This window comes from Anastrepha ludens, chromosome 4, assembly GCF_028408465.1.
Source record: "Anastrepha ludens isolate Willacy chromosome 4, idAnaLude1.1, whole genome shotgun sequence".
Classification (NCBI taxonomy): Eukaryota; Metazoa; Arthropoda; class Insecta; order Diptera; family Tephritidae; genus Anastrepha; species Anastrepha ludens.
The window spans coordinates 85,773,636-85,791,215 of record NC_071500.1 but is presented as its reverse complement, the minus strand read 5'-3'; the positions used below and the strand labels follow the sequence as shown (position 1 = coordinate 85,791,215).

The 17,580-nt window shown below is 38.8% G+C and overlaps 1 protein-coding gene across 1 annotated transcript; it reads right to left on the bottom strand.

The window, feature by feature from the left end:
• Nucleotides 1-1,085: 1,085 nt before the first annotated feature.
• LOC128860047 (uncharacterized) lies at nucleotides 1,086-7,775 on the bottom strand. Its single transcript, XM_054097272.1, has 2 exons — nucleotides 6,709-7,775; nucleotides 1,086-4,896 (listed from the first exon to the last, which is right to left on the bottom strand). The coding sequence occupies exons 1-2, from the start codon at nucleotides 7,633-7,635 to the stop codon at nucleotides 4,291-4,293; spliced, it is 1,533 nt and encodes a 510-aa protein (XP_053953247.1). The 5' UTR covers nucleotides 7,636-7,775; the 3' UTR covers nucleotides 1,086-4,290.
• Nucleotides 7,776-17,580: the final 9,805 nt, after the last annotated feature.

Below are 17,580 nucleotides of genomic sequence, written 5' to 3'. Positions count from 1 at the left end.
TTTAGTACATATTGAGTATCTTTACCGCATCTATGCCGGTTGTTTGGTACTTCGCCGCCCCCTCTTCTCTCTTTGAATGCCAAATTTTACCCATAAAAAATTAGAAACTGCTTTAACTTGAATTCCTACCTTGAGCTCAATAAATAATTGAAATACAATTATTTTCGTTTTCACTTACAGGCAAAATTAAAATATGCACTTAAGTTAGGTTCGTTTTTTTTATATGACCGTATAGCACCGTACGAATTAATGATTTAATAGCAACACAAAATGCATATTTTTGTATTAACTACTTTCTAATATTTTATGTTCATGTTTTTCATTTGCTCTAAGACACAAACTTCGTAAGACACCAAAAACGCATTGCGCGTGTTGTGACATTTTTAAACCTTCTTGTAAGTAAGAAAGCCAACGATTCGATGTATGATTTATTGGCAAATGTGAAAGAAACCAAAAATATGCATATATATCTACATATATATATATATATATGTTAATAAAAATTTAATTGCAATTTATTTTTCGCAACATGATTTTCGGCTTAAATATTTGGGGCAATAGAATTTGTACGACAACAAAAATTGTCATTAAACGTAATTGTAAATAATCCATATTTTGAAGATGTATTTTAAAAAAATAATATTTATGAATTAATTACAAATAATAGTAATGTGTACGATTTACCGCTAACCAACCAAATTCTATATTCGCTGCTCAAACACTTGACTCCTTGATATACATACATACACACACAATTATATTTACACTGGAGCACTGGAAACACACATCCGGACACACCTGCAATCGAAATCACTTTAGCATTAAGTTATGCCCCTTTTAGTGTAGGAATATCACACACACACACACACACACACACATGTAATATACGTATACAGTTATATATTAATGTATAAAAACGTAATTGTTTTTGTGACGCTATTTGAAATCAAAAGAAGAAGTAACCTTAATTTGAGGCCCAGCTGGCGCTATTCCTCGACTGTTTTAAATTAAATTTAAAATCTCTTTGGTCCAAATTTTTCCAAGTTTTTAATTAAATAAATCTACTTTATTTGAATTAATGTTTATAATTTGTATATTTTTAAGTGCTTACATGAATAAATATAACACAAAAATTAAAAAAAAAATTATATATATATAGATAAAGTAATACATGCATGTATTTTTAAAATAATTCTACATTTTTCGGCCTTTCGCACTAACTTTTCTCATATTAATCACAAGCAGCACTTTAATGGAACTTTTAGCCTCCACACATTGTACTTAGTATGTACTAACCTTAACAACCACACTTTTGTTGAGTTACAATAATTTTTTGTTTTTGTTTTTTATATTCAATACTGTTATAATGAAGAATAATATTATATTTTGTACAATTCCTTTTAATCACATTTGTATAGTTTAATTCTATTTCTTTCGAAAGGTACCTTTGTTAGCTTCTATGCAATTCCTGTATCGTAACTATCAAGATTAATATAACAATTCAACTATATGACAATATAAAAAATATGAATCTGTAACAACAAAAATTGATAACTAATTATTTTTTAATGTAAATATTTTCTACAATTTCTTTGTATATTTAACCAATCGGTCGGTCATCCTAAGCTCCTGCTTATCACTTTGTGATTTGTGAATGATGTTTTATTAAAAAAATTTATTAGACTAATAATAATTACAGTAATTATCACCACTAACAAAATGTTCGTCAAATGCCTGTTGTTGGTTTTGTGATTGTAACAGCATATATAAGGCCTCTGCTTTACGTGAAGCTTAAGCGAGTGGCGAATAGATGAAGCAACTGGTATAAATGAGCATATCTTGGCGACGCTGGAATACAAGGTGAAGTCCAAAATAAACAAGACTGGCGTCATAAAAATGTTTCTGATGGCGCCATCTTTTTAATGAGTTAGTGCGTTGGAAGTTACATCACTAGCTGACTTCTAGTGAACGTTTGATGACATTCGGTTCAGTGGAAGCGAAGTTATTGTGTCTAAAGTGTCAGTATGTTTGTGCCATCGGTACAAAAATGAGTTTCGAACCAGGAGATAATATCAAATTGTGTTTTAAAATCGGTAAAACGTGTACCGAAACATTCTAAATGGTAATGATGGTGTATTCCGTGCCAGAGTTCATGAATGGTTAACACGTGTCAGAGATGGTTGTGGGGACATAAATGACGATGATTATACGGACCGCCCAAATCAGTAATCACTGAAAACTTCACCGAAATGGTCCGTAAATTTATGAAAAATTAAACGAAATCATCGTTGAAGTTCATGGAATGGGAGTTGAATATATCCAAAACATCGAATTATCGCATTTTAACTGATCGTTTGGGCTTACGAAAGGTCTGTGCACGTTTCGTTCCGCACAAGTTAACTGAAGACCAAAAATTGCTCAGAATTCAACATTCGTGAGACCTCATTAAAGAGGTGAGAAAAGACGAGAACTTCCTTTACAACATTGTAACTGGTGATGCAACGTAGTTTCCCAACATGAACCTGAAACTAAGCGTCATAGTGTCGAATGAAAGCCCTCAGACGAGCCACCACCCAAAAAATCGCGTTTGGCTAAGTCAAAAAACAAATCGATGCTCATTTGTTTTTACGATTTCAAGGAAATTGTCCCCAAGTAGTTCGTGCCAATGGGCCAAACAGTCATTGAAATTTTCTATCTTGGCGTTTTGAAGCGTTTGTTGCATCGCATTAGTCGAATTCGCCCTGAATACCGCAAAGGAGAAACCTGGCGCTTATTGCATGATAATGCACCATCTCACTGATCAACTCTTGTGACTAATTTTTTGACTAGGAATCGCATTTTAACCATCAATCACTCACCGTATTCGCCTGATATGGCTCCCTGTGGCTTCTACCTATTCGAAAAATTGTATTTGGCCATGAAGGGAAAACGGTTTGCGTCCGTAGAGGCCATCGAAAAGGCTTTTACCGACATCCTGAATGACATTCCGGCCAATGACCTGAAACACTCTTTCGAAAAGCTTTTGTAGAGGGACCAGAGGGGTCTATTTTGAATAAAAAAAACTCGAAGTTATCAGAATAAAGCTCCTGTTGTTTCTATTTTAGCTCAGTCTTGTTTAATTTGGACTTCACCGTGTAGACCTGCCTAAAATTACATTTGCTTGTGAAATAGTGAGTTAATCCAGTTTTATGAGGTATAACCATACTCGCTAGCGGGAGTCTTGCTGGATAACTTTGTTGTTGCTTTCACATGCACATTTTTCATCAAGTGAGCCGAGCGGAGATATAGTGCGCGAAGAAGTGGCGAATAGAAGAAGTCTACAGTTTTGAGGAATGATGTTGCTGTAATTTTTCTTAGAACGGATACAAATGCGTTTGATTCCACCATAACTCTGAACTGACTGTAACAACAAGAATTTATGTTACAAATAATTTTTGTGCCATTACAACAACTGTGTAGTCTTCAAGGTCAGCCTTATATGGGTTCCGGGACATAGAGATATTGAAGGAAATTGTAAGACTGATAAGCTACACAGAAAGAGTACTAATCTTCTACTGCTTGAAAACGTAGGCAATATTGGCATTCCTGTGGAAACTTGCAAATTAAGGATAAAAAATAATATTCTCCCGGAGGCTAATAGGTCATGGCGAAAGGAAAATACTTGTGTTACAACCCGGCTAATTTAGCCGCAAATAGATAAGAAAAGATAAAGAGAATTGCTCCACCTCTCAGGAGATATCATCTCGAAGATCGCGGCTTGTGTTGCCGGTCATTAACTGTTACGTAGGCTATGAGTATTTTCACTTGAATACTGCAGAAATTGTAGAGATGAGAAAGAGGAAGATATAGTAGAACACTTCCTCTGTAATTGTCCAGCCTTAGCTAGGATTAAAGGTTGTTAGGAAAATATCATTTTGACTCTCTTACGGAACTATCCGGTGTTGGGATAAAACCTATTCTACGCTTCATAAAATAGTCTAACTGGTTCCATGAAAACCAAACAGTAAGGTTCCCGTGTTACACAGTGGTACCACAATGGTCCTACGTAGTCTAAGGGAGTTGGCTACTCTAAGCCGACTGCCACAAATACCTAACCTAACCTGCACTGTAACTGTTTCTGACGCGAGGCTACAACAACAATAGCAACAACAGCAGAGGCTTTAAAGCATGCCCTCTCCCATTTATAACACATGATAATAACACCTACCTTCAACAGTACAACCAATTCTTTTCCACACATACACATATATACACATTTATCTCCCACCTTCCACCTCCCACATCTACTTGCTAATATTTCAATAAGGCTTCAATCATTTCGTATTTTTGCAAATCTAACACACTACCAATCATACGTTTTTTGAATATCGGCAAAGTACGCTCCGTCAGTATGTCGTATTCATCTACCAATTCTGCTGCGCTTTGGCTTTTTGGTGATATCGCATTGTTGTTGTCATTCTTGTTACTTTTTTGTTGTGACCTGCCACTCTGTTGCTCAACTCCAACTTCATTGTTTCTTTCATCCGTATCCGAACTGTCCGAGGAGAGTTCTTGCACCGCTTCCGAAACTTTATCCAAATCGGGTAATTCACTGGCGTTCGATACGAAAAATGGCACTGAGAAAGCCGACATGCAAAAACCATAAGCACCAAATTGACGCAATTGTTGTCTGAATATCGTTTCAGGATACAATATTGTGGGGTCCAATCGGTAGTCGCGTATAAACTGTGTCACTGTGTCGTAGTAGATTTGCATGAATTCATGAAAATGCGCATCTCGTAGCGGCTTCTCGGTGCAGGCGTAAAGGTAGTGTACCAAATCTAAGATTGGTGGTGAATAGCGCGAAATTTGAAAGTCAATTAGTTTGGCCTTAGTCGCGGCGTGTTGGTTGGTGGTCTGTAAATATTGTTCGAATAAAATTTGAATTAGTTAAATTTCGAAATTTATGCAATGTTTTATGTTTTGGTATGACATAATTTGGCATAGACAGTGGATTATTATATATTTTCGCAAATGATTCTTTTCAGTTACTTAATGCAGGTTGGTACTAGACTACCGGCGAATTCAATGCTCGCTGCAGGCATAAAGTGGAACTAAAATTTGAGTGTGATCGATTCTGACGACAGGTGGCTATAGGTTACCAAATCGACTCAGATTTATAAGTATATTCGGCCACGGACTGCCACTTCAGCAGCACTTCTCAAAACCCCATGAGTAATGTTCTATAATGTTACAACAACAAGTATAAAATCCAATCTTCACACAAATATTTTCTCTGACTCTTTCGACTTTCTAAGTACTCCCAGCATTTAAACACATAATCTCGATATGAAAAGTCTCGGGTGCGAGCATCTTAAAATTTTGTAAAAGAAAGTCGTTTAAGGGCGAGCTGGAGTGAGCTCTAGGACATGGAGAGATTACGGGAAATGAGGAAATAAACGCCTGCACGAGGGTTTGATTGATGGAGTCCCAAAGTTTAAGATGTTTTGGGTTTTCTATTTTTATAAATCGAAGAAAAAATTCCAGCCTCACTGTTAAACTAACCTGAAGCTGTTCAGAGTTTTGAGGTACCTTTGACAAACGAAGAACAGGGAACTTAAAAATAAATAAATAATTGGCATGTACACTTCTGTTAGGCGTTTGGCCGAACTCTTCCTCCTATTTCAGATATGCGTCTTGCTGTTCCACTGATTTTAAAGTAATGAATGCAATATTGCTCATCAGAATACTTGGTTTGGAAAGATAGAGAGCCCAACCAAGACTGGGAAAAAGTGCTTCAGAATTTAAGTGGGAAATTTTTCAAAAGCTTTAAGGCAAGGTGGAGACAGTATTGGTATCGGTAACGGAATCACGCGAACAAAATTTACATGTATTTTGCTTTTCGAATTTCGGGGTTTGAATGTCAGAATCAGCTGATTACCTTTGATGAACGCCAATCGGTTTGACATTCAAACCACCAAAACGAAAAAAAAAACAAAAAAAATTAGCTGTAGTAATGCGACCTTATTCGAATCCGTCTTGGTTTCAGCAACAACTTGATGCCCGAGATGATTTCTCTTTTAGTTGTGGGAATTCTATCGAACAAATTGGAAACAATCAGGATCCAAAGCACATTGAACAGGTAGTAGCAGTAGAGCAAAAACAACAACGGCAATGTATTTTGTTTTTGCTTTGGTTCCTAGAATGTCAAAATCTATAAACAAAGCTTGACAATTTACAAACCAAGTAAATAGGAGAAAAATCAAATCAGCTGCTCTACTGCCGTACGCTTTAGAATATGGCTTACTAGTATCCAATTTTCTCGATTTATGTATGCTTGTCATCGTGGGCTTGACTGAAAAATAATGATGTGAGATTATCCGAAACAAAATCGTGAGAGTAATTTCAGCTGCCATATCGGAGGGGATTCGGCCGCAGAATTTTGTACGCACATTTCACGTGTATTATTTACGCTCATCCAATCAGATGGCAAAGAATAAAACAAGTATTGAGTTTTTCGTATATCATCAGCACAGACTCAGTTTTGCCGTACACAAACCGCTGTCACATACCTCGTTACGTCAGCAAATCAGCTGTTTCCTTCAAATTCGCTAAGAGCCGGTCCATGTTATAAAAATAGTTTAAAGCTACTTCTTAAAACTTCTACACCAGTCCAACTGTCTCACTCCTCCCATACCAACCTCGATCATATCATATCAGTAAACTTACATCAAACTCATAGAGAATATTATTGTTCCAGAAGTCGCCATGACAAATCACCGAATAGGGCGCATACGCTACACCATTGACCGCGTCCAAACAAATCTCATGAAAATTAGTCTCGATTTTCTGCAATGCCTGCAACACTTCCTGCATCTGCGACGTATGCTCACCGCTCTCCTTCAAATCTGCCTCGAGCATGTGTCGTGTGCGTCGCACATATTTCTTGCCAAACTCCAATGACACCACTTCCATATCCAACGTAAACAAATTATCATCCATTTGTGCCACCAAAGCGGCAAACCGTTGCGGCTGACGCGCTTGCAGCACGAACGACATCGCATGCAACTGCGCAATGGCACGAAATGCGCACACCACCAAATCGTAGGTGGGCAAATTAGTGCGCGAATTAATCATAAAACCTGCATTGGACAAATCTTCGAATATAATAAACTCGGCACTATCCTCCAATGAGGCAAACAACATTTGCGGTGCGACGCTGAAGTGAGCGCAATGAGCAGCATCGTGCGCCTCGTCAAGCGCCGCAAATTCACTAAACACAGTCGCATACATAAACACTTCGCGCGCGTAAACATCCTTGACGCGCATGTGCGCGCGGCGCGCCGGGCTTTTAGGCGCTATTTTGAGTATTGTATGAAGCGGACGTAAAGTCGTTAATGTAGGAAGTGCGCGCTTCGGTGTGAGCAGAACTTTATGCACAGAACCGTATGAATTTTCACCTGGGCCACCGATTGGCTGCAAAGACAATTCAAAATCATCGATTGCATTGCGTTTGGCAATTTCCCGGTAAGCGTCTAAAATTTGTGGTGATAACGGTTCGTTTTGATGTTGTTGTGGTGTCAGTGAATCACCAGGGGATGCACTATTTACGGTGATGGCATTTTTTGTACTGATCGCGGCTTCACTTTTTAGCATATTTGCACTTTATTTACAACCGAAATTAAAGAAAACAAAAATGAATTTCTATATCACTACTGCGCTTCGTTTATTCAAAAAAAAGTCGAAAAATTTGTTAGCCGCGTATTTACGTTTACTACTCTTCTGCTTTGTATGTGTCCAACTGGCTGACTGATTCCATCAAATAGCCGCTACCAAGCTTTTATAGTCAATCAGCTCGAGTGAGCGCTCAACGTTCTACGCTACGCCTGCAGTGATGTTTTCGTTTCGGATGCCGGCTGTATCCGACGCTCTCTGCTGCACTCAGCTGCTCTCGCGCATTATAACGGTGACGCGCGCACACTACGATGTTAGCGGCGGAAATGCTTTCGTTGGTTATTCTGCTGCTGATATTGTTGCTAGATTGTTGTTGTTGTCTCCCATGTGGTTGGGGGTAGCTGTTGCGTTCGTTTAAGTGCATTCGAGCCAGTTCGTTTTTTTGCAGGCTGTTCGTGTTATTATTAATGGGAATATAGCAGGTATTTGATGGGGATTTGCAAACCGTTAAACTACAGCAAAACAATTATGCAAGCCAACGATCAGTGTGCAAGTCATTGAACCCTTTATTATAAAGTATAAAACAAAAACAATAAGCTTTTGCTTAGATACTCATAGTTATAGTGGTGGTGTTTATTATTCGTTAGCTATTTTATAGGTTCAAGGCCGTTCAAGTGGTGATAAGTAAAATGGTTGATTGGTAAGTTTGAATAGTTCATCGAACTGAAGTGCATGCTGTAGAGAACCTGCTAGTGGGGGTTGAGGTAAGTAACTATTTGTAATAATAGGGAACTAGGATAGTGCATTTTTAAGCGTTTACTTATAAGACAAATACAATTTGATAATTTAAAAATATAATCCAGTAATGCAGTTTGAAACGTTAACCCGATAGAAAAAAACATGCCAAAAATACATAGAAGAAATTTATTGCTTGCCATGTACATATTGGCCCCTCTACAATTTTATTTAATTCAGTTATAAATAAAAGACGCATGAATATTTTTAAATTAATTTTTTTTACGAAATAATGAAACTTAGCGCCGTAGCCGAAAGCATTTGCGCATACCCACTATTCGGCGGGGACCGATTCGAAACTCACTGTGGGTATGAGATATCAAATGATAGAATCAAATTTTTTCTAGTATTGGTTGCCACTTGGCAGGCAATGGGCAAACTTGCGAGTGCATTTCTGACATGAAAAAAGCTCCTCATAAAAAACATCTGCCGCTCGGAGGCGCCATAAAATTTAAGGTCCCTAAATTTGTGTAGCAACATAAAGACGCACACCACAAATTGGAAGAGGAGCTGGGAAAAATACTCAAGAAAGTGTGTAACGGCCAAATATATATAAAGGGTCTTAGAAGGTGGTGTGTAGGTGTCAGGAGTGAATAATTTGTTACCTTTATCTGACGGTACCTTTTTATATCATCTCTGACATTGTCAAGTAGGTAGATAGGTAGGTAGATGAAGTGATTGAAGTAGCACTCCGGCACATCCCAAGTAGCACGAAAGCGCCGTTTTGATGGGACTTCGATTATGAGACTTCCAACAGGCAGATATCTACAGAGCCATTCAGACCTGCTGATGTAATGGAGAAGATTGACAGCCACAGGCTGTTGAAGAAAGGAGCACCCAGTTAATCGCGGCTTGACTATCGGAAAAATTCTTAATATCTCCCTCGCTACCACGTTCTCTAAGCATTTTCCATGAAAAACACTAACAGTACTCGTATTCGGCAATTTTAAGGAAATAGATAAATTGGCTGATTTAGAGAAAAACCCTGCTCCGATTCCCGATTTCATCTTGTAACCGTCAGTGGACCTCAGTGAAGACAGAGGTGCCAGCTTCGGAGCAGATTTTTCCCTCGTTCCAATAATTTTTTCACAAATGTTGTCGGCTTGCGACTTAAATATTTTGTTATTACTTTTAGAGGTCATTTGTGTAATCTTTCATCCTGAATTAAATTTGGTCGTAGTATTCGCTTCAATTCCATCGTTTTATATCTTTGTCATATGCTTTGAAGCGAAAATAGCTGTGACTATGTACTTGCTGAATCAAGGTGTCGCCTATTGGATATTCCACCTAAGCCTCGTCTCTGCAGCTTCGACAGCTATCGTTGGAAATTAAATCCATCCTCATATCGTGTATGGGCAGTGTCCTGCTAATATAACAATTGCCAAACTGATGGGGAGGCAAGCAAGATATATTAGCGATTTATACCTTTTTTCCTTGATTTTAGTTCAGATTCAGTGCTCTGTTGTCTAATAGGTAGGCGCCGTAGGCCATTTGCCTTTTGCCTCCTTGATATGTAACAAATTAAGTGATACTTGGCAAAAAATAGTGCGATACCTATAATTTGGGTAGACTAATTCTCTTGTTAAGCTATAACTCCATACCGCTATTGCTTTCAGCACTTTAGTCAGTTGAAAAATCTTACAGCCATAATTCCTGGAATCTTTTGACATGAAGCTCTAGCTTATCTCCTTCGACAGTTCGTCCACAATGCTAGTTCGCTAGTTTCGGCTGTTCATCCAGGAATGTTTCCGTGAATTGGTTCGTAAAACAGCTGTGGATTCTGTATCCTGATCCATGATGTGTTTCGAATTCGTTTCTCTACAGGAATTCTTATGGAAAATTATTTGTAATCTAAAAAGAATGGAGGAGTAGTGCAATCCCATTTTGGATTTTTGTTTTTCCAGAACTAAGGTCTGAGTTGTGTTTAGTTTAGTTTTATTACATCAAAATTGATGCATTATACTGTTATTATTGGACCCATGGTGAAAAGATGTTTAGAGGTGTGTTATTTGGGAGACCGTGATTCGGCTCTGAGTGAATTTGACAGAATCAACTGATGGGCTGACGCCACTTGAGATGTGTTTAACAAAATTTATGTTGTGTTAGTGATATACAAAAAAATAAAATAAAAAACAACCAATGCCATTTCGTTGCCGACTGAACAACGACTGATTGGACGAGTGGGTAATACATGTGAAATGATCGTGCAGAGTTCACCTGCCGAATCTCCCAAGTGGAGTGGCAGTCAAAGTTCCCCTCTCAATTTTCGTTTTCACCATAGCTAAATAGCAAACCTATCATCCTTGTTATTGGCTCATAATGCACTGCGAAGATTACAATATTTCGTGTAGTTCTCAGTGAGAATTCGCAAATCATCTCTATCCAGATTTGAGAAACTAGTTGATGCTCTGGGTGTCCATACATACATATGTATATGCCCACTAGCCGATATACATAGGTACGTGGCTGGACTTATCGCACCCGGTTCACTCGAACAGTCGGTTCTTCATTATCGGAACTACCTGGACTTATATCCGTTCAAGTACTACCACTTCGGCTTTATTTAGCAAATATTTTTGTGGAATATTTTGTGCGAAAATCATGTGTGCACAGAAGGCAGATAAATATGCCTGATTCGTACTAGCCCTGCCTAGAAAGGAAAGCAGAACTATCGTAGGCATACTGACAGGTCACAATTTGCTAGCGACACGTGCATATAAGATAGGGATTCCTCAAGTATCAGTTCTGGGCCCACTGCTATGGAACCTAATGTATGATGGGGTTCTTACTAAAGTCATTGGGTTCACGGATGACATCGCGGTGGTAATGGTAGCAAAACATATCCACGAAATCGAGAGGATCGCTAGCGAATTAGTAAGCAGGATCAAAACTTGGCTAAGGTCTATGAAGCTGGAATTAGCTGAGCATCTGACCGTGTAGTTCTAATAAGCAGCAGGAAGATAGTAGAAACTATAAATGTAAATGTTGGGTCTGTAACCATTAGTTCAAAACCCGCTATTAAATACCTAGGAGTGATGGTTGACAGCCATTTAAACTTTAAAACGCACCTGGGATACACTGTGAAGAAGGCATCGAATGTGCAGTTCTGTCTGTCGCGAATCATGCCAAACAATGGTGGACCTAGCCACAGCAAAATAATACTATAGAGCAGGGTAGTCAGCTCGGTTCTTTTGTATGCCGCACCGATCTGGGCTGATGCACTGAACGTAAATAGCTTCACAAAAAAACTGACCCCCGTCTATCGGCTAAGCACTTTGCGGACTATCTGCGGCTGCCGTACAATTTGGGACGATGCTTCCTTCGTTATAGCGGGACTAATCCCCGTAGACATTTTGATGAAAGAAATGCAGAGAGTGTATATAAGGCTATTTGAACACGGCGGTAGAGCAAGTCGTAAAATTATTGAAGAAGAAGAAAGGTGTCGTTCGATCGCCCACTAGCAAGACCGATGGAACAGATAACCGAAAGTTAGATGGACGCATGGGCTAATACCAATTCTTAGGACGTGGTTGAAAATGAACCATTGGGAAACAAATTAGCACCTAACCCAATTTCTATCAGGCCACCGAGTATTTCGAAAATACCTCCATAGATTCAGCCATGACAGTTCCCTAAACTGCCCAATCGCTGATCACGTCTTGTTCCAATGCCCACGCTATGCTCCCGAAACCTGTGGTATATTAAACGTAGAAAATAGATTATAGATTTTATGCTAATCTGCGCGCATGCAAAATATATCCACAATGATCTAACACGCGGAGGTTCGTAGACGAAATAACTAGCAGCCTATGAGTTAACCAGCCCCGTGAGGTAGTTCCGTTTTGGACAGTTCCGCGGGGAGAGTGTTAGATAGTGGAGAGGTGTTTAGTACGTAGGTGTAGCTATGAGGCTACAAGTCGTGTATACTGCTATGTCGGTATAGCACTACTCATGAGAGTTCCCTATTCACGGGCGTCATCCCGAAAAAAATGCATATAAGATAGAAGTCGCAAACAACGATAACTGTAGATTTTGCAATGAACTGGAAGAAAGGGAAATTCTAGAACACTCTATATTCTTGCCCGTGTATTACCTAGAACCCGAATGAAATGCCTAGGAGGTTTGAGCTTCAGGGCGTATATGTATGTAGATTATGTTGCGCCCAGTAGTTCTCTTGCTTAGTTCCCAAAATTTTTTTAAACAACTATTTCCCTCAGCGCACAAAATTTTTCCTCCAAAAATATAGAATTTAAAAAATGAATCATGTGCTTGCATATTAAAAATTTTATTGCTAAATTTGTTAGCAATTTATTGCGGAGTTAAACAATTTGCCAATGCAATAAAAACTAAATGGAAAGGTGCCTGCAACAAAAGGAAAAATAAAATTGCATTTATTATAAACAAACATTATAGATTTGCTTATACGCTCGTGTGTATGTACATATGTATATGCATGTGGAAATATTTGTACAACAAAAGCACATGCATTTTTGGGATGACATGTAGACAGACTAGAATGTTTCGAAGACCGCCGCATTGGTGGTGAGCTGAAAAGAATCCCCATTAGATACACACTACATCCATGTATGTATGTATGTTCTTACGTCTGTTTCCAACACAAGGTATTCATAGTGAATTCGCGGTCAATGCACTTGCTGAAGGACGCGTCTAACGCCAACGCCAAATCAAGCGGCTACAGCGTCAAAACGGGGTAAACTAAGCCATTTATATACATATATACATACATACATATGTACACATTTATATTCATAGTTTATTAGATAGTCAATAGTAGTTGCGAAGTGTGAATGCACGCCATGCAAAAGCTCTTTTTATCAATTCAATTGCTTGCACTTGAATAAATGTTAAGGTAAAGCACAAAGTGAAGGGGTGAAGGGGAGGTGCTCCGCAGTGCATTTCGTTTTTGCCGACTTCACTGCGACGCCAAATGCAATTGCGGTTGTGCTGACCAAATGTATGCGGATATGACTGCATTTAACACAGCTGATATGCAATGAGTATGCACATACATACATACATACATACATACATATTTATATAAAAATTTCATATTAGTGTAGAGGTTGCTGAGTATACACATTTGTGTGAATTCTAGAGTAAATAGGGTATTCAGTTATTCTGTTAAAGATATTAATATTCTGTTACCCTCACCTTGGCAATAAATAAATAATAGAACAGTTGTTGTAGATAATTCTAAGTAGTTTATTAATTTATTTATTAACTTATATTAATTAATATTTAATAAAATTTTTTTTTTTGGAAATTGTGCTTCTCTTGTAATGTAAAATAATAATAATAAAAAATAATAAAAAAATAAAAAAAAAAATATGGGCAACAAGAGGTTTGGCTAGAAAAACTGATAAATATAAAATTAAAATGTTAAAAAAGTTAAATTTATGCTTTTGAGTTTTATGCTGTGAAGTTGTGTTTGATTTGGTAAAATCGATATATAGTGTTTTCCAATATCAGGTGTTATTGGTGAATGGATTGCGCTATCGAGAGATGATTAACGATTTTTTATGGCCGAAAGAGACGGCGCTATGTACCATACAAGCAACGAAACCATTGATCTTTACGGGAAAAGTTTCCGGACCGTGTTATCTCTCGAAGAGTTGATCTCAATTGGCTACTGAAATCTTGTGATTTAACACCTTGTGACTCTTTTCTTTGGGGCTACGGGAACGAGATTCAAGACCTCAAAGATGGAATTCGTGAGGCTATCGAGGACATAGGGCAGCCAATTTGCAATTCGGCTATGGAAAATTTGATGAAAGGGATATTGTCCTGTAAGCGTGGTCCTGGTGGTCATTTGCCTGATGTTATTTTCCACTATTAATGGCAGACCTTCCCTTTTATAATGAAATAAATATCCGTTCATTTACATATATTAAAAAAATAGCATTTTTCTTTGAATATCAAAATAACACCTCTGTTTGGAAATCCTATATATTATATTCTTCAAAATGAGCTAAATAATGGCTTTTTTTAACAATCCTTCCGCTCCTTCTGGGGATATACCCTTCCCTAGACTACTTTCTGCATTACTTCGGGAGGGCCCAGAACAGCATCCATAAAGGACCAATTCTATTCACCCACGTCTGGGTCGACCGTATTTGTAGCCAGCTTTCATGCTTCTTGCGCCTCTATCTGTAAGGCTTCGCTTTATTGCATTGTGTCGAGGTACATATATATTTTTTGTACTCGAAGTATCTCTTTACCGCGTCCCAGCTGCCCTCACTCCCAGCATTCGAGTATTTTGCTGATTATGTTGTTCGGAGAGATGTCGCCAATTTGCTTTCTCAGAGCATCTCTTTCCATGAGCCATTTCTCAGAACTAAAAAACGTGTCTTCAGCGATATCGCTCGGCGCTTCGCAGTATATGCATCGGGAATCGCTTACCTTGCCCTTACGTGGCCCGAGTTAAGAAGTAATTCACTACCCCGAAGTTTCTCTAAACCCATTTGCCTTTTTACGGAATGAGTTTCGCCGTCCATCTGCCACTCGGTTTAGTTTCCCATCGGTTTTGCTCCCGCAGCATTGTTTGGCATGGCCTTTTGCGACACTAGTGATGACGGGATTCTTCTTAGAGTCCCGTGCATCCAAAGACTGCAGTGCCAGAGACAGTGCGAGAGACTGAGGCAACTGTGAGTGCCGCTGTTCGTTGAGCACCCTCCAGTGCTTTGCGCTTGGCTTTGCAGTTTAGCGCATCCCCCATACTCAGGTGCCGTACAGAAGAAATGAGTTTGTGGGCGCCATGATTAGCCTTCTTTAGCTCTGTGTTGGCACACCGATTTATGCCATTAATCTGTTTGTCATTCCCGTGACCTTTGCTGCCGTATCTGATCCCAGAAAGTAAGCCTGCAATCGAGTTGAATACCTAGGTATTTCATTACTTTTTGGTTCCTTAGAAACGTCTCGCCCAATTCCATGCTAACCTCGAGACATCAGGATGACTTCGGTTTTATGTTTGGGGAGATCCACACCATGAACCTCAAGCCATATTTGCGAACTTATCATAACTTGGTTCAGCTACCTTCTAGCGTCCTCAGTGTCCCGGGTTGGTATGATCGCCGCTACATCGTCCTCGTATCCCATCGGTCCATATCGCTTTTGACTGGAGGCTCAGTACGGCCACTCCGTCATTCATGTTTGAGCTGAAGCCTTCATTTAAGCTGCGCCATTTGAACAATAAAGATGAATGTAAAGAAAATTGGGTCCGCTTAACTAATTATCGCATTAATTGCTAAAAAAAAGAAATGCAATAAAAGGAAGAAAAATGTCTAAAGCAATGGCTTGGAAACATAAACAAAATATCCCATGTGAATATTTTTAAAGAATTTCACGACTGTGAGCACGATGCCTTAGAATTATTATTCTAAAATGTCAAGTGAATTTCGTGAAACTCATAGCTCCACTCAAAAACATAATATGATTATTATCATAAGACAAAAAAAATGATATTTTCTAACAGTCAAATAACTAGAAAATAGATACAAACGATATTAACATAGAAAAAAGTAATCTGGAGCATACAAGAACATGGATATTTAGATGTTGACGCTTCAAATATTATATTTCGCTTGACTTAAGGAGCTGGCCGAATGCATGCTTTTCTTGCTTGCTTTGCTTTGACAATTGTTTAAAAATAGTAGATATGTACTGTAATGTATGGAAGTTGACCAAATGGCCACTTTGTTTCACTCGCTTGAAGCGCTTTAAAACTTCGAATAGTGTTATGCTCCATTTGGCAGCGCTTTTTCGGCCTTTGACTGTTCAATTTCACTCGTCGCTTCGTTTTTTCTTATATTGTAACAGTGTTCAGAGCTTCCATTTGGCCATATAAGTATTAAAAGTAAATCAAAACAAAAAGCAATATGATCTGATATCGTTGACTGATTAATGAAACGAGCGGCCACACGCGTAAACAAGAGAAATTTGAGCAAAACTGACGAACATATTCGCCCATGTGGCAGTCACCTTTGAAGTATTTGAAATTTGACTAAGATTGGAACTAGAATTTTTTTGTGAAGGCAACAAACCCACGAGCAACCGCATTTTCCTTCTTGTAAAGTTCAATGGAGTGCTCTTTCAGCAAGTCCGTTGAACTCGTAAGTCTAATGTAAAAATACATTTTACGTGTTCCCACTTTACCTACAAGGATTGTAAGTTAAGGTTTGATATAAATAAGTAAAAGTTAATATTAAACTTTGAAAATGGCTTTATTGTTTTTCAAAATATTTTTCATGATCAACTTTTATTGGCGCTGCAATCGTGTGTCGGTTTTGACTGAATCCAAAATAACGCCCCAGCTGTTTTATCCTGCGCTCGCTGGTACCAGTCAGAAATTTCGTGAGCTGACAGGTCCTGCAGCACTTGGCCTTTCTTTCCTCGATGTGGTCTTCCTCTTCCTCGTCTTTCTTTTTGGGGAACCGTGTTGCTGATTCGCCTTGTGGGAGCGTTTTCGTTTATGCGGCTGACATAGCCAAGGCTGCGTTGCCGCTGTTTTCGTATACGCTTAACACTTTCCATGTACCTATTTAGCTCATACAGCTCGCTGTTCCATCGTACACGATACTTCTCACCAACGCAGAGGGTACCAAAGATTTTATGGATAATTTTTCTTTCGAAGGTTCCTAAAACTTTCTCAGCTGCTGCTGACATCGTCCATGCTTCTGCGCCATATAGGTATTTAGAAGGGCGGGAGGGATGTGCTTTTTGTAGAGTAAAAGTTTAGTCCTTCGAGGGAGAGCTGACTTTATTTTTTTTTGCTGATGTTAGTCCCAATGTAGACAAAATTCTTTACAACTTGGAATTATTGGTTGTCAGCACTGACATTGTCGAAGGTGCGAAGGCTCATTGTGTGTTGACGGAAGGTATTTTGTTTTGCCCTCATTCACCACAAGACCCACATTGTTTGCCTCTCTTTTTAAACTACGCCGAGTATACAACGCGGTCGATGTCATCGGCATGTCTTAGTAGAATGGTACTCTTGTGCAAGATAGGACCAGTGCGGTTTAGCTCGACAGCGCGGACGATTTTATCCAGAAAGAGGTTGAAAAAGTCACAAGATAGAGAATCACCTTGTCTGAAGCCTCGCGTGGTATCGAACGG

Coding starts and splice junctions, on each gene's coding strand:
- LOC128860047 (XM_054097272.1), bottom strand. CDS start 7,635: ATGCTAAAAAGTGAAGCCGCGATCAGTACAAAAAATGCCATCACCGTA. Junction 4,897..6,708: donor ATATTCTCTATGAGTTTGAT/GTAAGTTTACTG, acceptor CAATATTTACAG/ACCACCAACCAACACGCCGC.